The sequence below is a fragment of the Mytilus galloprovincialis genome, chromosome 6 (assembly GCF_965363235.1).
Source record: "Mytilus galloprovincialis chromosome 6, xbMytGall1.hap1.1, whole genome shotgun sequence".
NCBI lineage: Eukaryota > Metazoa > Mollusca > Bivalvia > Mytilida > Mytilidae > Mytilus > Mytilus galloprovincialis.
In genome coordinates this window covers 47,146,257-47,169,852 of record NC_134843.1, presented here as the reverse complement: position 1 = coordinate 47,169,852, position 23,596 = coordinate 47,146,257, and the positions used below count along the sequence as shown (strand labels likewise).

At 33.7% G+C, this 23,596-nt stretch overlaps 1 protein-coding gene across 3 annotated transcripts in view; it reads left to right on the top strand.

Moving 5' to 3' along the window:
* LOC143079728 (fibroblast growth factor receptor 4-like) overlaps positions 1–23,596 on the top strand; it is a 213,104-nt gene that overhangs the window by 106,797 nt on the left and 82,711 nt on the right. For all 3 annotated transcript variants that reach the window (XR_012979469.1, XM_076255274.1, XM_076255275.1), the window contains exons 13-16: positions 521–601; positions 1,833–2,007; positions 15,263–15,373; positions 15,982–16,160. Coding sequence is in view for 2 of the 3 variants with exons in the window: in XM_076255274.1 (XP_076111389.1) it covers positions 521–601; positions 1,833–2,007; positions 15,263–15,373; positions 15,982–16,160 (546 nt within the window). In the remaining variant the exon portion in view is untranslated. The remainder of the gene's footprint in view (positions 1–520; positions 602–1,832; positions 2,008–15,262; positions 15,374–15,981; positions 16,161–23,596) is intronic.

Here is a 23,596-nt window from a genome sequence, read left to right as displayed (position 1 = left end):
TCATTCAACATGTGTGTATTATGCGTTCAGCATTATCAGTACGTGTGTCGTGGATTCATAATTCATCATTCATTTTTCGTTAAGCCCCCGTGTAACGCTTATCGCTCATCGTGCATTCATCTTGCATTTTCTCATTTGTATTCTTCTATGAATCATTCAATATGTGTGAATCATGCGTTCAGCATTATCATTCACCGTGCGTGTATCGTCGGTTCATAATTCATCATTCAATTTTCGTTCATCATCCTATGAGCAAGACCTAGCTCTGTGTCAACACTTTAACTATTAATGGGAATTACAAGAAAGGTACAGGAATTTCTGTTAATATTGAAGTGTTCATTAACACGATACTATGTATTTGACACAGAAATATCTGTCTTTCTATCATACATGTATGAGTGGACTGTGAACAGGAGGAAAGGGGAGGAATATTTTTCAATTACAAAAATGTAAAAATTTACAAGAAATTCATTTGTATGAATTATTTAGATGTGTTCATTGATGAAAAAAATTATTTCAGGATGAATGTGATGGCTTGAAATCTGTCTTCAATTCTAATGTAGCGTATGAGAAAAATGCTGAAAAAGATGATGTTAATTTGGTAAGCTTTAGTTACATGTACATATTTTTAACTTGACGTATATTACTTTCAAGGTAAGTGTTGTCTTTTTACAATGTTTATTAACTTTAATACATATACATGTCAAATTCATATGATGTTTACAATACTAATGTACTAAAAACGTATATATGTTCAAAATGTGAATATTTCCGTTGTCTTTCGATTGTTGTCCTGGCGGTTATAGGTTCTCAATTATTATGCAAACTGGATACAAAGCAATTATGATATTACATGACATTTATAACAAGTGTGATGCATATCTTTTAAATCAGACCACTTTATGGGACTCAAAATGACTATACGCATATCAAAACAGCTATGCTCTTACGTTTGTGGCATGTTATCTATGTCTTGCATAAAGAGAAATTTACACGTAGTCATGGTAGTGTAATACAAATAACTGCGTTTACCGGACCGGGTTTTCCATCATCATGAGACGATATAACGAGATTTCCGCGTTTTTTGTTTCTTTCACTTGAGCCGATTTTGTTTTTCATTTGAACCGATTGCACCGTGTAGAACGCTATATGCGGGGTGTCGGCTATGTTTGACACGGGGTGGAAATTTCGAAGCGAAGAAAAACTATCACATGTGGCGTTCTACACGGTGGATTGTGTACAGGTAAATTGAAGGTGGATAACGTGAAGTTAAGCATATGGTAGCTGTCCTAGTTGAAGAATTGTCCCAAGCCCGACGGTTGAAACTTTATTGTTTCTTGTGCTTCTTTGTACACAAGACTCAAATTTCGGCAGACCTAATTTCTCCTCATCCTCCTCATTTTTTTGATGATGTTGGAACGCGTCCATTTAAGGGCATACGATACAGTTGTGATGTCATTATGACATTTTGATGAAAATTTTCATATAGGCCAGTTTTTATTTGATTTAATCAAATATTTAATGTCTGTCTGTCTGTCTGTCTGTCTGTCTGTCTGTCTGTCTGTCTGTCTGTCTGTTCGGCAATCAGTTTTCCAGACTTTTCTTCTTCATTCTTGAAGATATTGATTTGATATTGATCAGTTTGAATGATTAAAATCAGTCGAAAATTGCATCTTTTCTCGAAATGTCACAGTTTATAACATGCTCATTCAAGTTTTTATTGGAACCAGTATGGCATTTATTACTATTATTGTTAAACTCCAACTTTACAATGGATAGACAACACCTTTCCAACAAAAGAAAACAGACTGTAATTTTCTTTTTCATTTAAGAATTGTTATCTCTCGAACATCAATAATTCCATATTAAAAGATGAATTTCCACGACAAAGTTTGCAGCTTGGAATAGACCTTGGTCAGGGACGATTTGGTAAAGTAATGATGGCTCGCGCATTGAATATTTCTGGCCATGGAAACTGGGAAATGGTAGCTGTCAAAACTTGTAGAGGTTTGTATAGAAAGGATCATTAACATGTGTTTCGAATTATATATACAAAGATGATATAGGCTATGATTTGTCACATTATTGATAAAAGGTTACCAGTATTAAAACCACAGGTGATTATAACAAACAACACACAAAAAAACGGGTACCAAGTGGATTGAAATTCAACCTGTTTTGTGTGAAATTTGTTATAAATATGCTGCAATTTTAGGTGACGATTACCTACCGTCAAAGTGGTTTTATACCTAATTTCTGTCAAGTAGGATGAAGGGTCAGTCATAGTCGTTTATTCTTCCCGCGTAGAAAAAAAAACGCGGGTTTTTTTCAATAAGCTTCGAGTTTCGATATACGTATGACCGAAAAAAAACGAAGGACTGTGTATACACCTTATCGCTATTCGACGGCCATTACTGGATATCACACAGGTTCCTGTAAAATTTTGACGTCATAAAACAAAATATCTGACACCACAATTGAAAAGTGATTATTGTATGCGTCAAAAGTTCAAGCGGCCGGGTCAGCCGGGATTAGCGATAAGGTGTATTGACTTGATTACTTTTTACTGCAACATTTTTTATGCTTGTCTCGAGACAGGAACGGGTTTGTTTTGTTTATGTTATTTTTACGTCGGATAATTTTTACTTTTATACAGATGCTGGATTATTGTTTGGTGACTTTTACATGTTTTTTTTTAATTTTTATTTTACAAAATTGATCGTTTATATAAATATACAGTGTTCATTTCCATTGTTTAACCCAAGCGTACATTTTAGATAAATAAATTGAATGAAAACTACGGTTCCTAATATGTGCATTGGGATTAAAAATTCGATATGTATCATTACTTTCTTTTGTTTACAACTCTGTCTTGTATTGTTCTGGTTGTACTAATATTTCAAATATTCAATTTCATGACTGTATCATGTGTTTCCATAAGTTTACCATAGTACTATCATATGGTTGGGTTAAAAATTAATGGTAAACCCTAGTCTTTAGTGCTTACCATTTTAATTTATTGACATAACTGCACGACTCGATTCTCTATAATTGATAGTTGTAAGATAATCGTTGCAAAGAATCCTGTTAATCTTTTGTGAAAGACGGTTTTAATTTTGCAGTGTTGGGAGAGTTTATGTTCTATTTTGAAGGCAACTGTAGTGACCTGCAATACAAGTACCGTTCCATTTGAGTTTAGTTATATGTCTTGTGTTTCTGTCTCTGACCTTGGTTTTCTGTATTTGGCATGTGTAGTGCATCATGACATAAGACATTGTTACGTGTACCATGATGAACTTTCGTGCATGACTGCTGTGTATATTTTTGACATGGAACTATTGACCAGAATATGACTTTTTGACTCTTGACCTATGCACGTTAGGTATGTCATCGGGATACAGTGTGTGTATTACCTTGACCTCAAAATATAATTTGCAATTGACCTTGCTTCTGAATATGTGGCATGCACATGCATTGTCATAAGATGGTGAGTCTAGTAGCAATAGAATCTTCACGTGAGCTTGACCTTTGGCCTCAATGTACAACTTGTATATTTTGTTTGAATTAAATGAGGAATTGTCTGATTGGCACTCATACCACATCTTACTATATCTATTTTAGATATAAAGATATATTTGTTAGTTTTGTGTAGCACGATTACCCTTTCCTCAAAATCTGCTTTGTGGTTTTTTTTATAAGGAACTCTTGACCAGACTATGACTTTTTGACTCTTGACCTCTGCATAGTGGGTGTGTCTCTTGGTATGATTACCTTGACGACAAGTCAGGAGTCTCTGTTTTTTGTTGATCTTGTACGTTTTTAATTGTAAGTTCAGTTTTATGTTTTGGAGTTTGAACTGTACACACTTTGTTTAGGGGCCATCTGAAGCCCGCCTCCGGTCGAGGGATTTTCACGCTTTGTTGAAGACCCATTGGTGGCCTTCGACTGCTTTCTGCTCTTTTGTCATGTTACTGTCTCTTTTTCACATTCCACATTTTCATTCTCAATTTTTAAGAATGTTAGGTTCAAATGAAAACTAAATCCTTTAATTTCCATGAAAAACTTGAGTGGGTCTCGTTGGGGTCTAAGCGTGACGCGGGATTGCTGACTTTTTGTAAGCGCTACACGTGAAAGTCAAATTATTGTGCCGTGAAAACGGGAATTGAAGTCTAGCGGGACACGGGAATTTACAAAAAAATGAGAATTGCTTACGTACATAGTGTAAGCGGGAAACGTTAATCTGACAAAACAGTAAGCGGGATCTGGGTTCAGAACCCCAAACGAGATCCCCATTAGAGAGAACATTTACATTTACATTTAGTAGCACCATGTGCTGCCAGTTGTGATATATAATGCAACATCTTTTAATCATTTTACCTTAGATTTCATTTCATTTCATGGACATGCAGATATCGATAGTCTGTTTTTACATCTTAAAAATCCACACAGAAGGTATACGCATATCAATAAACTGAACTCAATGCAAAGAACCTTTAAAGTACACTTAGACAGAGAGCTCAATCTAGTGAAACACTTTCTTATGCTGGTCACATGTAACTTGAAATATCGTTGTCTGTTACCAAACTGCACCGAGATCCTGAAAAAATATGCAGGTTAAGTCTAGAAGTAGAATTCAATGGAAGTAAATAAGCTGTTTACTTAATTAAAAATAAATGTAAAATATGTCAATTGGCCACAATTGCCCCTGCTTGTGAAAAAAACATTAGTAAACATCCACATATAGATGCAGAATTCACGTTATTTGGACCGTTTTGTGACAATAAGCATCATGTATAAGTTTCAAAATATTTGGTTAAGACAAACTGAAGTTGAAGAACGGTAACAACTGATTCAACATTTTTCCTATCTTAAGGCTCCGTGTTGACATTTGTATCATTAGTACTCGTACCAAATCTTCTTCCATCTAATGACTCATGAACAGTAAAAGTAACGCCACCCAATATCGAACTTCATAGATCTGTGTTATGGGGTAATAAGCATTGCGTATAAGGTTTATAACGTTTGATTGAGTAAAACTTAATTAAGAGAACGGAAACGAAAAATTCAGCATTTTCTATGTTTTTATAGGGACACGAATTCACATTAACGGTAAAAGTGACGCTACCAAATTTCATATTTTATTTTGTGTTGTGTGGTAATAAGCATTGTCCCAGGTTAGGGGGATGGTGGGGATCCCGCCTTATTCGGTATGTATGTGCCTGTCGCATGTCAGGAACATGTAATTCAGTGTTTGTCGTTTGTTTATGTGTTACATATTTGTTTTTCGTTAATTTTTTGTTCATAAATTTGTCCGTTTCTATTCTCGTTTGAATTGTTTTACATTGTCATTTCGGAGCCTTTTATGGGTGACTATGACGTATCATGACCTTTGCTCATTGTTGAAGACCGTATTGTGACCTATAGTTGTTAATTCCTGTGTCATCTGATCTCTTGTGGAGAGTTCTCATTGGCACTCGAGCCATATTAGGTAAAGGTTGGGGATCCCGTTGACAAATTTAACCCCGCCTTATTCTGTATGTATGTGCCTGTCCCAAGTCAGGAGCCTGTAATTCAGTGATTGTCGTTTGTTTATGTGTTACATATTTGTTTTTTGTACATAAATTAGGCTGTTAGTTTTCTCGTTTGAATTGTTTTACATTTTCATTTCGTATCTGACTATTGTGTATGGACTTTGCTCATTGTTGAAGGCCGTATGGTGACCTATAGTTGTTAATATCTGAGTCATTTGGTCTCTTGTGGAGAGTTCTCATTGACACTCATGCCACATTTTCTTTTTTATATAATGTATAAGTTTTGTAGTATTTCCCAATATTGGTTGAGGCAAACTAAGTTAGGAGAACGGGACTCATTTTTTGGGATGTTCGGGAAGGACGGACTAGGGTAACACCTTATGTCTCTCCACTAAGGCACCAACACAGAAGTTCTGACTATTGTGCTGGTAATACTCATCCCACTGGCACTGTCAATAACACACACAATTTTATTATAAAATATTTAATCTTAATTTTGATTTCTTTTTTTTTTGGGCCGAATGATTATATGCATCCCCTTCACAAGGAGTCTCAAATTTGACAAATTTATTGTACATATACATTTTTGTAATATTTTATAGCTTATTTTTCAACTAATTAAAGCTTACAAACTTAAATTGATCATCTATTTCTTTTTATATGTCTTTTAACATTTTGTTTTGAACAAAACAATTTGTTACATATTCTTCACATGTATTTCTATCAAATCTGGCATTATTACAAAGCCAATTGAATAATATTCAGTCGAACTCGAAAATAAATATGCAATCATTCAAATATATATGCAAGTCGTTAACTGGTCAAGTGGCTTGATGCACATATCGTCGGCAAATTGAACGACATGTCGTTTTAGAACTTCTAGAAATATTAACGGAAATAAGGGATGAGTAAAGAAAAATAAATGAAAACAGAACGACTGAATTAAATAAAAGGATGTTCGATATACTACACAGACGCAACGTCAGATATTGCTACCATTTAGTGTAACAGAAATAAACGTTTTAATGGATCCAAACCTTCTCCCTTTTTCTGAAACAATAGCATAACATCACAACATAGAAAAACACACGATAAAATATCAATTGGCAGACTTACACAATCAAAAAACGTAAATTAATACACTATGAACGAATAAATTAGTAAACATGTTCCCTATGATATGATCTTAAGTTATTATTTTAATGTCAAATAAGAGTTTTTACCCCAATTACACGGTCCACTAAACATAGAAAATGATAGTGCAAGTGGGGCATCCGTGTACTATGGACACATTCTTGTTTTTTTTTTCTTTCTTAAGTACTGTTCGTTGTACAGTCCTGTGAAAAAGCCTATTAATATCATGGTCGAAGTGTGTATAAAACGTCGTGATATATTTCCAAAGCTTTTTAAAGCAAGTACTAAAACTTCAAGTAAAATTGTTCTAAAAAAAATACGTTTTTCATGGATGTCTGCTCCAGTAAAATTTCGGATCCATTACACGCTCACTCACCAAAAATATTTCAATATGCGTCATAAAACGTGTATGATTTTAATCTTCAATATGAAACGTTAGAAATGTCAAATAGTTTTAGAGGTTGAAAATGCTTGCTAGAAAGTAAATAAAAAATAGACATTTCAATAGAAACAGCTAATTTTGTTCTCGATGTTTTACTTACCAACAGTACATAACTATAATTTAAATACTACGTTGAAGACGTGCACCAAAGGTACAAAAAAAAAGATGAACGGTACACAACGCTCAACGTCCGGAATCAACCAAACGTTGGTTATACCCGTGTATATTCATGTAAGCATCTACAAATAGCTTGCATTTTAATTTTCAAATGTCATAAACAATAAAGTCATTTAAAGACTATTTTCAGATGTTGCTTGTAGAATTATAATATAAAGCAACAATCATGAAAATTCACTTTTTTGCACTTTCAGTGATAACGCAGAGACATGTCTCTGGATAATGCATCGCATTTATAGTTAAAATGAACCGCATTCAATGAACGATATTACGGATGCAGATGTTTTAATTACACTTGTTTTGGACTTTAATCCTGTTATTATACATTTAAAAGTTATATTCTATTGAATTTGTGATAAAAATACATTCAACTCAGTTACTAGTATTTTGTATTTTCAGAAAGTAAACATTATTCAGTCTTTTCCTTCATCCTTTGTTCTACAGACTTTAGTAGAAATACTCAAATACGACAATAAAAATTAACTACTATATAGCTAGTAACTGGATTCGCATTTATATACACTGCAAAAGTGTGTAATAAGTTCATGCAAAATGTCTCTAATTTGCCTTCTTGAACACAAGGACAACTCCCTTATGTTAATCAGTATTGCCACCTTCTCCTCTTTTAATGTTTATCTTTTATCCCACTCATAAGAAAAAAGTAAAATCACAAAAATACTGAACTTAGAGGAAGATCAATTGGGAAAGTCCATAATCACATGGCAAAATCAAATAACAAAACGCATCAAAAACGAATGGACAAGAACTGTCATATTCCTGACTTGGTACAGGCATTTTCAAATGTAGAAAATGGTGGATTAAACCTGGTTCTATAGCGCTAACCCTCTCACTTTAATGACAGTCTCATCAATTTCCGATATTTTTACATTGATGCGTTAAGTACAGCTCTTCATAAGAATCAGGCAGAGTGCCATATACACGTGATTTATGAGGGTTTCAGATTTTATCTATAAATGGCCTAGAAGAAGCAGTAACCACATACTGCTCAAAAAATAAATTTGAGTGGGAAAATATGAGTGGTTGCCATGGTAACGGACACTCTTTTTTTGGGGTTGTTAAGAGTGGTAAAATCTTTCAAAAATCAGCTAAATCACTACAATTCAGAGCCTGATTAAGAATAGAATCAAGCATTTTTCATTAATTATCATATGTTACATAGATACAACTTGGTTTAAGCTTCATTTTAGTTAAGATTGCATGTAAACCAAATTTGTAATTTTTTTGAAAAATTTTGGCAAAAAATGCATATTTTCAACTTTTCTGAATTTGGGATTTTTGCGAAATTATCAAATTTTCTCGGATGTTTTTGAGAAAACTGCAAATGTGTACAGCATAGTTAGCACTGTAGTTATGAAGTTTGGATACTACTTTACCAAATTAAATAGAAAAATTCTTGGGACCTTTTTCAGTTTGATCACCATAGCAACCATTTTTTTCCTTGGAAACGGAGTTATTATTTGCAGAATATAGCAGTTTAAGAGCTTAAATGTACTGAATTGTTTCATAACTGATAAAAAAATACATAAAAGCATACGCTAACTCTAAATCACCATCAGTAAGAGTTGTTGACTTCAATACTTACCATGGAAACACATATTATCCATAGCAACATCTATTTTAAAATCTATCAATGGATTTATGTAAAAAAAAATACATATATAGAGAGTTAATATTCAAATTTGAATATGACAGCATGTTTTTCTTCACTCACAATCTCTTCTGTTCTTCTCAGAAGGTTCAACAAATGTAATATATAATGTAACATTGGGGTTGGAAGGTTGGGAAAAAAAGGGGGGTAGGTTTATTTAAAAAAAAAAAAAATCATTCATGTAGATTCTTGAAACGATAACGTTTGGTCGTAGAGCCTGATTATGAATAGAATCAAACGTTTTTTCAGAAATTTCATATATAACATCGATATACCTGGGGGTTTAGCTTCAGAGTTTAGTAAAGATAACAGTTTAATCGACTGTTAGATTTTTTTTTGTAAAAATATACTAAAAAACACATATATTCATTTTTGTTGAAATATGGAGTTTTTATGAAATTATCAATTTTTTTTCGTGTGTTTTTCCGAAAAGTGCAAATATGTAAAGCATATAAAAATGCAAGCATTGTAGTAACAAAATTTGAATACTACTTGACCAAAATAAATAGACTATTGCGTGTTGCTCTCTTGAATTTTTTATGCCCCACCTACGATAGTAGAGGGGCATTATGTTTTCTGGTCTGTGCGTCCGTCCGTCCGTTCGTTCGTCCGTCCGTCCGTCTGTCCCGCTTCAGGTTAAAGTTTTTGGTCAAGGTAGTTTTTGATGAAGTTTAAGTCCAATCGACTTCAAACTTAGTACACATGTCCCCTATGATATGATCTTTCTAATTTTAATGCCAAATTAGAGTTTTTACCCCAATTTCACGGTCCACTGAACATGGAAAATGATAGTGCGAGTGGGGCATTCGTGTACTGAGGACACATTCTTGTTCACCATATTAACGTATTTTCCCCTTGGAAACACAGATATTATTTATTGAATTCTGCAGTATAGGAAATTCAATGTTCTCAATTGTTTCCAAACCTTTATAAAAAATACATAGAAGCATATATATACTCTAACTCTAAACTACAATCCTTAAGTATTATTACAACAGTAGCCATGGTAACACATATCACCAACACCCAATCAAAAGATATATAATATAGTTTTATGTTAAAAATTATATATAGATAAGTTTGATAATGTTAATTTTTCTAATGGGAATATAACTGCATGTTTTGCTTTGTCTCACTCTCAGTCCTGTCTTTGCTCCTTGAGAAGACTCAACAAATCTAAATATATACACTGTGGCATTTTGGGGGAGTAATGGAGGTTGGGTGGTTTTTGTTTGAATCTTTCATAGATCCTTACGAGGAAAATTGAGAGGTTTAGCTATAAAACTAGGTTTAATCTACCATTTTCTACATAAGAAAATGTCTGTACCAAGTCGGTAATATATGACAGTTTTTATCTATTCGTTTGATGTATTTAAGGTTTTGATTTTGCCATTTGCTTAGGGATTTTCCATTTAGAATTTTCCTCAGTGTTCCGTATATTTGTTATTAGCTCACCTGACCTGAAAGGTCAAGTGAGCTTTTCTCATCACTTGGCGCCCGTCGTCCGTAAACTTTTACAAAAATCTTCTCCTCTGAAACTACTGGGCCAAATTTACCCAAACTTGGCAACGATCATCTTTGGGGTATCTAGATAAAAAAAAATGTGTCTGGTCTAACCAAGATGGCCGCCACGGTTAAAAATAGAACATAGGGGTAAAATTCAGTTTTTGGCTTATAACTCAAAAACCAAAGCATTTAGAGCAAATCTGACGGAATTGAATTGTTTATCAGGCGAAGATCTATCAGCCCTTACATTTTCAGATGGATCGGACAACTGGTTGTTGGGTTGCTGCCCCTGAATTGGTAATTTTAAGGAAATTTTGCAGTTTTTGGTTATTATCTTGAATACTTTTATAGATAGAGATAAACTGTAAACAGCAATAATGTTCAGCAAAGTAAGATTTACAAATAAGTCAACATGACTGAAATGGTCAGTTGACCCCTTTAGGAGTTATTGCCCTTTATAGTCAATTTTTAACCATTTTTCGTAAATCTTTAAGTAATCTTTTACAAAAATCTTCTCCTCTGAAACTACTGGGTCAAATTTACCCAAACTTGGCAACGATCATCTTTGGGGTATCTAGATAAAAAAAATGTGTCTGGTGACCCGGCCATCTAACCAAGATGCCACGGCTAAAAATAGAACATAGGGATAAAATGCAGTTTTTGGCTTATAACTCAAAAACCAAAGCATTTAGAGCAAATCTGACGGAATTGAATTGTTTATCAGGTTATTATCTTGAATACTATTATAGATAGAGATAAACTGTAAACAGCAATAATGTTCAGCAAAGTAAGATCTACAAAATTGTCAGAGAACTCCTTAAGGAGTTATTGTCCTTTATAGTCAATATTGAACAACTTTTCGTTATTTTTGCAACTTGTACAAAAATCTTCTTTTCTAAAACTATGGACCAAATTTAACCAAACTTGCCACAATCATTACTAGGGTATTTATTTTAAAAAAGTGTCTAATGACCCTGTCTGCCAACCAAGATGGCCGACATCAGTAAAAATACAGTAACAGGTGAGCGACACAGGCTCTTGAGATCCTCTAGTTTTACTTTTTCCTACAACGTTTTGTCAGGTTTTGTTCAGAGTTTCAATCTGGAAATCTACAATTATTCATAAAATTTTACTAACAGATGATGGACTTCATGGGGATTGCAATAGCACATTCTAACTTTTGTCAAGGTCTATATAATTTTTGAAAGTATAGCTCTGACAATATAATGTCCTTTACCACTGGTAGGAAATTAAAAAATTTTCCTAGCGCAATAACACTCCCAAGTCAAGAGCCTGTATGTATGTGTTTTAAATTTTTTTTCCGTTCACTTTTTGTACATAAATTAGGCCGTTAGGTTTTCTTGTTTGAATTGTTTTACATTGTCATTTTGGGACCTTTTACAGCAGACTATGCATCATGGGCTTTGCTCATTGTTGAAGGCTGCATGATAACCTACAGTTGTTAATTTCTGTGTCTTTTTGGTCTATTGTGGAGAGTTGTCTCATTGGAAATTATACCACATCTTCTTTTTTTATGTTAACAGAAACGATAAAAAATAATCTACACTAAAGTCGAAAAATATTATATGGTATGTATGACAGAAAAAAAAAGGTTCTCCTAAGATGAAAAAGTTATTTTTAGAATTTTCGTCAGTTAACCAGGCCATTTAAGGCGAACTATACAGTTCTAACCTTGTCTGGTTCTGGGTTTTAAACATTTTTAAAGTAACAAACAAAAAAGTGACGCCAACAAATTCAAACTTGATATCTGTTTTGTGTTTATCAGCATTGCGTATATTTTTCATAACATTTGGTTGAGGCAAACTAAAATTAGAAAATGGAAACAAACTTTGAGATGACTACCGTACTGACAGACATGGGTAAAACTTACTCCCCCCAACATTGCGGCGCGGCCATAAAGTGTATATTTTAGTTTTTGCCCTTGTACCTTGAATAGATAAAATGTTTGCAATGCGCGAGACACTGAAATTTGTTCTTTTATTTCACATGGGACGTTAAAGTCTGATATTCAACTTGTTAGGACTAGAAAGCATTGATATTTACAAAGACAAATAAGTTTAGTATTTACTGCGCTATTTCTAGTGTTGCAGTTAATTGAATAATACCATGTGTGTATTTTGTCTTGGAAATTAACTGTTATTAATCTTGTATTTCTTCTCACGTTCTCAGCTTAGTGGTTTCATTCAAAATCTCGGGATTACTGCACAGTCCTTTATAAAGGTTACAGAGACAGATACAGAAAATAGGGGTGTAATTGAAGAAAAGGTTAAAAAAAGACATTGAGAGTAGCATAACGATTTTTTTGAAGATTCAACCTAAACAAATGATAAATTTTTACGTTTACTTTCTTAAAGGAGAATAAGGGGATTTCAGAAGGATTAGAAGTGTGCTTCAGCTGACCCCCCCCCCCCTTTCACACACACACACATATACATAACAAGATATAATGTTATCGGAAGCATGAACATATGAGATGTTACAGTATGTAGTACGGTGCATAGTAAGAAATGAGTCATAATTAATACAATTATTTTGTACAATAATTTTGTTTTGATAATTTTGCCGGTAATAGCATAAATATTTTACCCGTAGCACAATTCTTACTTAGCAGATGTATCTATTCATCTTTCTCGGATATCCTGAATTACAATTGCGGAATAGTACTACAACAAGGAGTTATTAATGATATACTAATAGCTATTTATTAAGAGGATTCCATTATACTGGACTTCTAATATCAACGATTACCAATTGACTATTATTATTTTTTAAGTCACCACCGACTTAATATTTGTTCAATCTGTCTGTCCGTCTATCCGCCCGTCCATCACACTTCAGATTCAGTTTAGAAATGCTTTGACCAAATGATTCTATTTTTGGTTTGTAAGCTTATTATTATGTTACAGGTCAAGTTTGTGAAATATGCTTGTGGGATAACATTTCAAACTTGTGTGTGCTCTAAAAAATTAAGAATTTTCTTACAAGGGCCATATTAATCTTGCCTTAGGTTTGCCCGGCTATTGCAATCCAATGAAGTTCATCATCTGTTAACTTTTAAAAATTGATTATCAGATTATGAACTCGAAATTAATTCCGACAAAACGCAATTATCTTTTCAAGGATCAACTTGTATGAAACATTTGAAAAAAATAATATACCCACCTTTTTCCCAACTCTCCAACCCCAATGTTACATAATATATTACATTTATTAAACTGTCTGAAAAAACATCAGACAAGACTGAGAGTGAAGCTAAGAATAAAGTCATATTCCAATTTGAAAATAAACACCCTCAATTTGTGTATTTTTTTACATAAATTTCCATTTAATATGCAGTTTTTAGATGGATGTTGCTATGGATAATCTTTGTTTCCATGGTAACAATTGAAGGCAACAACACTTGACGAGAGTAATTTAAAGTTTGCGTTAGCTTTTATGTATTTTCTTGTCGGTTATGAAACAATTCAGGACATTTAAGATCTTAAACTGCTATATTCTGCAAATAATAACTCCGTTTCCAAGGAAAAAATTGGTTGCTATGGTGATCAAACTGAAAAAGGTCCCAAGCATTTTTCTATTTAATTTGGTAAAGTAGTATCCAAACTTCATAACTACAGTGCTAACTATGCTGTACACATTTGCAGTTTTCTCAAAAACACCCGAGAAAATTTGATAATTTCGCAAAAATCCCAAATTCAGAAAAGTTGAAAATATGCATTTTTTGCCAAAATTTTTCAAAAAATTTACAAATTTGATTTACTTGCAATTTTAACTAAAATGAAGCTTAAACCAAGTTGTATCAACATTACATATGAAACTTGATAAAATATACCTGATTCTATTAAATATCAGGCTCTGAATTGTAGTGATTAAGGTGATTTTTGAAAGATTTTACCACGCTTAACAACCCAAAAATAGAGTCTCCGTTACCATGGCAACCACTCATATTTTCCCACTCAAACTTTTTTTTTTAGCAGTATTCAAGGAATGCTTCTACCAGGCAATTTATAGAAAAATCTGAAACCCTCATATATCGCACTCTGCCTGGTTCTTACAAAGAGCTGTACTTAAATAAACAGACACAATAAATAAAATAGTCAAAATATGGGTACATCAGTCATCATCGTTTAACAATTTTAAAAGGAACAATTTAACAGAACACAAAAACATCTACTATCTACGAACACATTTATTGATTTGAGTGTCTGACGTCAGAAAATTTTATACGTCACATAAATTTGTCGTTCAATGTGCGTACAAACAATTTTAAAATTTGCATTGGAATGTTAGCATACAGGGTTAAAAAATCAAAAGTATGTAAGAATAAATTTAAGAAATAGACCGAGATTTAAACTAGTCCAAAAGTTATATATAGAATTTACAAGAATCCAAAAATAGTTAATTTGAGTGTCTGACGTCAGAAAATTTTATACGTCACATATAAGAAGTTATAATTTATTGAACATATCTTATTATAATCATAAAAAAAATGTGTGCATGATAACTGTTTCAAATCCGAGATGACCTGTTACCATGGCAACAGGGACACAAACAATATATTTGTCATCATATTTCTTGTACGTTTATCGATAGCTATCAACTAAAAAAAATTAAGAAAATCTCAGATTATGAATACTGCAACTTCGAAAGGTTTACAAAGATTTGCTATTACTGATTAAAATGATACTATTTTTATATCTAGTTGCAAATGCCCATTTTAACTAGTATCCTATTCAAATAGAAATATTTATATTGATGAAATTAAACTTTTTACATTGAAAGGTTCATCTTCTGATTGCGAGAAAGAAGATCTTATTCAGGAATTGGACGTTATGAGAAAGATTCCTAAACATAAAAATATTGTTTCATACTTAGGATGCTGTACAAAACAAGGTATTTATTGTAGAAAAAAAGAACACTTATACAATTTCTTATAGAAAAGGTCACCAAATAACGTTAAACGTTACGGTTGTTAGGTTAAGGATTTTGAACTCTACAAAAAATAATCCACTTAGTATACATAGTTATAAAAGTTTAAATGTAAATTACTACAAGAGACAGACAAAAAACATAGGAACACTATAACTGATTAGTCAAACATAAACTGACAACGCATTGGCAAAAGGATCATAAAAGACCAAAATGACAAACAACAGTAAACAAAAAACGTTGAAAAAACAATCAAATTCTTAATTTTCAAAAACTTTAGATGTGAATAAAACTGCGTAACACGGATGGTGTCGCATCTTTTTTGACAAAGAAATTGCACTTATTACTCTGTGTCCGAAATTTTCGAAATAGCCATATGAAAGTCAATTTTGCCAAGAAATTATGCTCATCACAAGAGTTTTCTCCAAAATGTCGCTATTTCTACACCAATATAAGAAATAAATTTATTTCTTCCTATTATCTTGGATGTTATAACTAGGAGGTTCTGCTGTAAAAACTAGATGGCCCTGTCATCTATTTTCTTTTAATATTGACTTGTTTCCGTATTAAAGATCCTGTGTATATTTTGATGGAATATGTAAAGGGAGGCAATCTGCAATCATATTTACGAAAATGTCGACCAAGTCAACAGACTGCAACCAGTGAGGAGATTTTGCCACCTAGTGCGAAAGACTTGAAAATGATTTCATTAGGAGTAGCTAGAGGGATGAGTAATTTACATACAAGTGGAGTGAGTAAATTATTGTGAAAAATACAATCATTGACTTTTAACTTCTCTATGAAAGGGTCAGAGTGCAGTCACATGCAAATATACAGAAGTCAATTATTTTGTATCTGTATTTATTTGGTTCTATATTTATTTTGTCATTTTACCAAACTCAGTTTATTATGAATTTACAAATTGTAATCTTCAGTTGCATTCCCTGTAAATTTTAAATTAAAAAACGTATATCGCTTCAGAAATCTCTTACCAACCTTTTTATGCATGTAAATACAAATAATGAGATGTGGCATGGTCCATTTCTGCCATTTGAAGGTCAAATGGAGTATTTGTAAGCAATTATAGGCAATCATATGTCCTTCAATAATTAGAAAGCGAATACCATCAATAGTCGGCTATGAAAGGCCGGAAATAGTGTCCAAGATAACTTTTGTTAGGAAAAGATCACCCGGATTCTGTTATGATAATAAAATTAACGGTACCAATTTTGTTACATGCACTTACATGGAGTAAGAGATACGTGTAAGAAAAGAAAATGTAACAATATGTTCGATTATCAAATGTTTTACCTGGGTTAATATGTATTGTTAGAACCCTGTCGAAAAGCGGGTCGCCCTTTAGTGATCAGTCCGTAACCTATTGTGTATGCTCTATATATAGAGAAGTGTTAATTTCATACTTGATACAAGACATGTATACTAACCAGCTTGAGGGTGTGTCATAACGAGTATTAAACTTTCAAAGGTCAAAGGTCAAGATCGGAAACTTTGATTTCAGTTGACAACCCCATGTCCTATATGAAAAATTTTTTACCACACTTTATTTACAGCGAGGTTCGCAGAGATGACTTCCATCTCTATGATGCCCATTTCTTCTAGGTAAGGAACATAAATTAAAAATAATTAAAAGAACTATTTGAATTGATTAATAGGTATTAGAATACCTGGTCATAAACCTGATTTGTAACTTTAGATATTTCAAATATACACGGGAAACTCTACATAAAAATTTACGACAAAAGGAATGATTTTCGTTACCTGTTGTTAATTTTCCTTTTTTGGGTGATGATTTTCCTTTGGCAACATCTTACGGTGTTTATATATCACAACTCGTTCGCTATGCCCGCAATGTAGTAAGATATACGTTTGCAGAAAGGAAAAGGTAACAACAAATTCGTTTATCAAATGTGTCGTAGGTTAAGATGTATAATTCTTCTAAGTTAGGAACACATAAATTGATTATTTGTGAATCTGAAGTCAAACCAATTGAATTTATGTAGTTTGACATTTAATTTCAACAAACGCAAATGCATTTTCTAATCCAAAAAAGTCACTGCACAAATTAATTCAAAATCTCCGTTTTATATTTTTGCGCGAGATAATCACGTGAATTTTCTAGTGACTGTATAATGAAATGAATCATGATCCTATATGATATATACAAATTGTTGAGTTAGATTGCTGACAAATAATAAATACATTGTGTATGAAAATAATAATATAACATCTACACACGCTTAAAAAACACGTGTCTCATGTCTATCTCTAGATTCACCTTCCGTGACAAGGTAACACTACGACTATTGAAGTTATATTTTGATATAGCGGATGTGGTCGAGTGGTCTAGAGCGCTGGACATGAGGCTAAGCGATTGGTGCTGTAGTGTATCAAAGGTGTGAGTTCGAATCCCGCTGAGGGACGGACAAAAATTTGTCAGTATAAAATCTAACTCTAACACTGTTTGGTGTAATTTTCAGACTTATATAAATATTTGCATTAACCTTGTATCTATATCACTCTTAGATCTAGTGGACATGTATATTGTATGGTTTGTCACTTGTTTAGACTTGTTTGTAAAATATACTTATTTCTAGTGACTGTATAATGAAATGAATCATGATCCTATATGATATATAAAAATTGTTGAGTTAGATTGCTGACAAATAATAAATACATTGTGTATGAAAATAATAATATAACATCTACACACGCTTAAAAAAACACGTGTCTCATGTCTATCTCTAGATTCACCTTCCGTGACAAGGTAACACTACGACTATTGAAGTTATATTTTGATATAGCGGATGTGGTCGAGTGGTCTAGAGCGCTGGACATGAGGCTAAGCGATTGGTGCTGTAGTGTATCAAAGGTGTGAGTTCGAATCCCGCTGAGGGACGGACAAAAATTTGTCAGTATAAAATCTAACTCTAACACTGTTTGGTGTAATTTTCAGACTTATATAAATATTTGCATTAACCTTGTATCTATATCACTCTTAGATCTAGTGGACATGTATATTGTATGGTTTGTCACTTGTTTAGACTTGTTTGTAAAATATACTTATTTCTAGTGACTGTATAATGAAATGAATCATGATCCTATATGATATATAAAAATTGTTGAGTTAGATTGCTGACAAATAATAAATACATTGTGTATGAAAATAATAATATAACATCTACACACGCTTAAAAAACACGTGTCTCATGTCTATCTCTAGATTCACCTTCCGTGACAAGGTAACACTACGACTATTGAAGTTATATTTTGATATAGCGGATGTGGTCGAGTGGTCTAGAGCGCTGGACATGAGGCTAAGCGATTGGTGCTGTAGTGTATCAAAGGTGTGAGTTCGAATCCCGCTGAGGGACGGACAAAAATTTGTCAGTATAAAATCTAACTCTAACACTGTTTGGTGTAATTTTCAGACTTATATATATATATATACATATATATATGTTCCAGACCATTTGAGTATTTGGACCGTACGCGTACGGACAGGACCGTATGCGTATACTCGTACGATCTAGTAATGTATTTGGACCAAATTGGGTTATTTTTAGACAAACATTTATCAAAAAGCTTTTATTGAGTTTTACAAATTAACATTATTACAATTAGATGAATAAGTGAACATCAAATCAATTGAAATTAAATGATTCTCAATTTAATTTTCTATCTAAATCCTATTTTGGCACTTGCCCGAGTGACACTTGCTGCCACAAAAAACGTCAGATTTCTTCTATTTGTATGTCTTGTTCATTGTTGTTCCTTTGTATTTGTATATCTTGCTTGCAAGAGGAACGCTTCCTTTGTTTTGCAGCAGCATGCAATGAAATTATATGTGTTCTCCAATGTGCAGTTTCAATTTTCTGTTTCAAAAGTTCTATATCAGTCATATCATAACAAGAGTTCAATATGCCAAATTCTCTTGAAAGTTTGTTCAAACTTGCATTTTTGCCAATAACATCATCAATTCTACATAACAATCGGAAAAAATCTCCCGATGCCCTATCAACAACTTTTATTCTCACAGTAACAGAGATACTTCTTTCAATCGTTGCATTAGTTTTCTATACTGTTTCTCATTGTATTTTCAACAGTTTTTTTTATAATTTCTGTCAAGTATCCTTCGTATTTTGTCTTGAATCGTCATTTGTCCGTCGTCCGTTGTCATGGTACATTTGCTGTCCTCAGAAAGGTCAGTTATAATGTCATTCAGTATCATTAAATCATCAACTGCCTCGTCCTCGTGTGCAGGTCTGTAGTCTGTAACATCATATGTCTCTGTAAATATTTCTGACTTTTCGTTGTTGTTTTCGGGTATATTGAACAGTTCCTGTCTTTAGGCCTTATCATATGTCTGTGAGTCGGTGAAAGCTTCTGTCTGTCTGTCTGTGGGTCAGTCTCGTTTTCCGACAGTAAGTCTGTCGAGTTTTCTGCCTGTGAGTCGGTCTCGTTTTCTGTCTGTGAGTTGGTCTCGTTTCCGCTTGTGGTGAGTCAGTGTCGTTATTAGTCTGTAAATCGGTCTCTTTTTTGGTCTGTGCGCCAGTCATTAAGTCCCCGTCTGTTTCAAACAGGTACTCTACTTTTTTTTCGTCAATGAACTCCTCAATCTATTGCAAACATACATAAATAACACCATTAGCCTTTTTGATCAAATTCAGCTTCAAAAGGCGTTATTTTAATACTAGAATGACACTGTGTGTTCAGTGAATACTGTATCTCATACAGAAACCAAAGCCATCCTGAGCTCGGTTTGTCTGCTATCTTCCAGACCATATGCATATTTGTACCGTACTTTTTCGAAATACCCATACGGTACTCTACGCAAACGGTATGCCTAGTTTTAAGAATTTGGTCAATTTTATTAGATACAAATTTAAAATACAGCTCAACATAATTGAAATCTCTAATTAACATAAAAACTAAAAACTAAATATTTGAACCACTCGAAAAAACACGTTAATTTAATCGCTTAATCTTCTATATTTAAAATGTCAGTAATACAGGAAATTAAACACTGTACTTTAAAATTGAAGTTATCGAAAATAATCATATTGTTGGAAGAAAAGTTTTTAGAAGATTTTATTAGGAACTTTATTCAAAAATTCCTTCATGTGCATTTAGCATAATAAAATTCTTACGATATGTGTTATATAAAAATTTCGCCACGCTTAATTGTCACTGCAAATCGTAAAACAGAAGGATCTTCATAGCATCGGTTGCCGCAAGAAAAGAAAGCTTGTTTCTTGCTAGCAAGAGATGACAATACAAAGGAACATGCATAAACGAAACATGTCTATGTAAAAGATTTGACGTTTCTGATAGCAGCAAGAGTCACCCTGGGTAAGAGTTCAAAAAATAAGATTCAGAAAGACAGTTGAATTATATGTTTTTTAATTCTAGTTCATTTATATGTTTTTGAGTTTAGTGTGACCTTCATTTTCACTGAACTAGTACACAACTTTATTTAGGGGACAGCTGAAGACCACTTTCGGGTGTGGGATTTTCTCGCTGCGTTGAATATCCATTGGAGGCCTTAGGCTGTTTTCTACTCGTTTGTCGGCTTGTTATCTCTTTGCCATATTCCCCATTTCTATTCTCAGTTTTGATCAAATAAATATATTTTTTTCGACTGATTGAATTACCACTTATGCCCGCGTCACACTGTCCCGATTTTTATATACGATGGACACCCGAATGCAAAAATTGTAAGTTCGTACGAAGTTGGTCTCGATGTCGTTAAAATACCAAATAGTTATCAAAAGTACCAGGATTATAATTTAGTACGCCCGACGCGCGTTTCGTCTACATAAGACTCATCAGTGACGTTTATATCAAAATATTTATAAAATCAAACAAGTACAAAGTTGAAGAGCATTGAGGACCCAAAATTCCAAAAAGTTGTGCCAAATACGGCTAAGGTAATCTATGGCTGGGATAATAAATCCTTAGTTTTTCGAAAAATTTAAAGTTTTGTTAATGCCCGCGTCACAATGTACCGATTTTTACGCCGATGGCTACACGATTATGGAAATTTTCAAAATCGGGACTGATCGTATCCAGATCGGGCTATTCGTAGTGCCATCTTTAACCATCGAAGAACCATCGGCCACTTTTTCTAGCCTTCGGGGACAACTTCGGAAAGGGTTCTAAATTTTTTAACATGTTAAAAAATCCCCGAAGGTGCGTCCGATGTTGAGGGTTCGTATTGAGTTCGTATCACCATCCTCGCCATCGTAATGTCACCGGGAATGCATCTTTGAACATCGTATTGCATTCGTGTTTCCATCGTTACCATCGGGCAGTTTTGACATTACGATGTCTACACGAATGAATTACGAAGCTACCCGAATGTCTTACGATGGCAACACGACTTCGTGAAGACCTCCTAATACCGTCGTGTTGCCATCGAATAAAAGTACGAAGGTGACAAGATGGAACTACGACGGCAATAAATCCCGCTAAATGTAAGTTAATTTTCGCGCTAAAATACATTTAAAGTGCCATGCACGATATGCACTGGGCAGTCTAATACGACAGTTAAGAAAGACGTTCACAAAATATGGAGCTCATATAAGATTCTATGAGAAGAAGAAAGGCGACAGCGTTGTTTCTATTAATTCAAATGGATCAAGAAGAGCAGCTATTACAGGCTCATGCTTTACCCACATTCTTCCTTTTGTCTATATTATTATGATATTCTCGTGGAAAGAGCTCTTTTTGAATAAAAGGGATCAACGAACCCATTACCTTACCTTCAAGATAGATCAGTAAACATGGGCATAATTATGGGTGATTATTCAGACTAGTGCACACATTTTACAGTTCAAACAAGGCAATGCCGAGCGTGGCATCACCTCGTATGTAACATATTGGGGACAAATATGGACACTATATTTGTATATGACACATGAAGAAAATGGTAAATTGAATATGCATATTTGATACATAAACTATTTTTTTAGAAATCAACCAAAACATTCAGTAACTGGAAATGCCTTTAATATTGTCTTTAGAAATAGCAGGTAAAAAAAATGAGCAACCAAATTCCTGTGTATTATGCTATTTCAAGGAGAAAAAACAAGTCCATCTGCATGACCTTAACCTTTGGCCTTGAACGTAAAAAATGTCAGATCATTACAAGGAGGAACAATACACCAAATGTGGTTAAAATCTTTTGAAGCATATTGGTTTTAGAGTGTCCACAAGGGTGATATTGCCTTGTGTTACAATTACCAATGTGACCTTGACCTTTGAACTTTAAAGTCAATAGCGCTTAAGATATTCTTAACGAGTAACACCATACCAAATTTTGAGCATTTTGGTTCTAAAGTGTTCATAATAATTTTATCTACACGCAACTTATGATCTTATGACTAAACCAGAAATTAAATGTACAATATAATATATATTCAATATTGATCAAACAATTTAAAACGCGTGATGCCTTCGACATATAATTTAAATGCATCGATAAGACATCGTATGGCCATCGCGCCATCATCGTAATCCATCGTGTAGTCTTCGTAATCCATCTTGTAGCCTTCGTGATCCATCGTGTAGGCTTCGGCTGAGATATGAAGCTTAAATACCCGTCTTCGGTTAACCTTCGGATGTCCATCTTTTGCTATCGTATATAATTTCGGCACCATCGTATAGACTTCGTTATTCATCGTACTTGCTTCGGTCAGTTTTTGGTATTTTAACGAGATCGGGACCAACTTCGTACGAACTTACAATTTTCGCATTCGGGTGTCCATCGTATATAAAAATCGGGACAGTGTGACGCTGGCATAACAGGAAAAGTGACCGAGGCAGGTACGATGAATAACTAAGTCTATACGATGGTGCCGAAATTATATACGATAGCAAAAGATGAACATACAAAGGTTAACCGAAGACGGGTATTTAAACTTCATATCTCAGCCGAAGTCTACACGATGGATTACGAAGGCTACACGATGGATTACGATGACGGCGCGCTGGCCATACGATGTCTCAAAGACGTCGTGTACAGCTTACGATGCATTTAAATTATATGCCGAAGGCATCACGCGTTTTAAATTATTTGAACATTTCATTTCTGGTTTAATCATTAAGACGGAAGTCCGTGGGCTTGAAGGGTAAAACTTGACTCTGAGTCTCTGCATATAAGGGTGC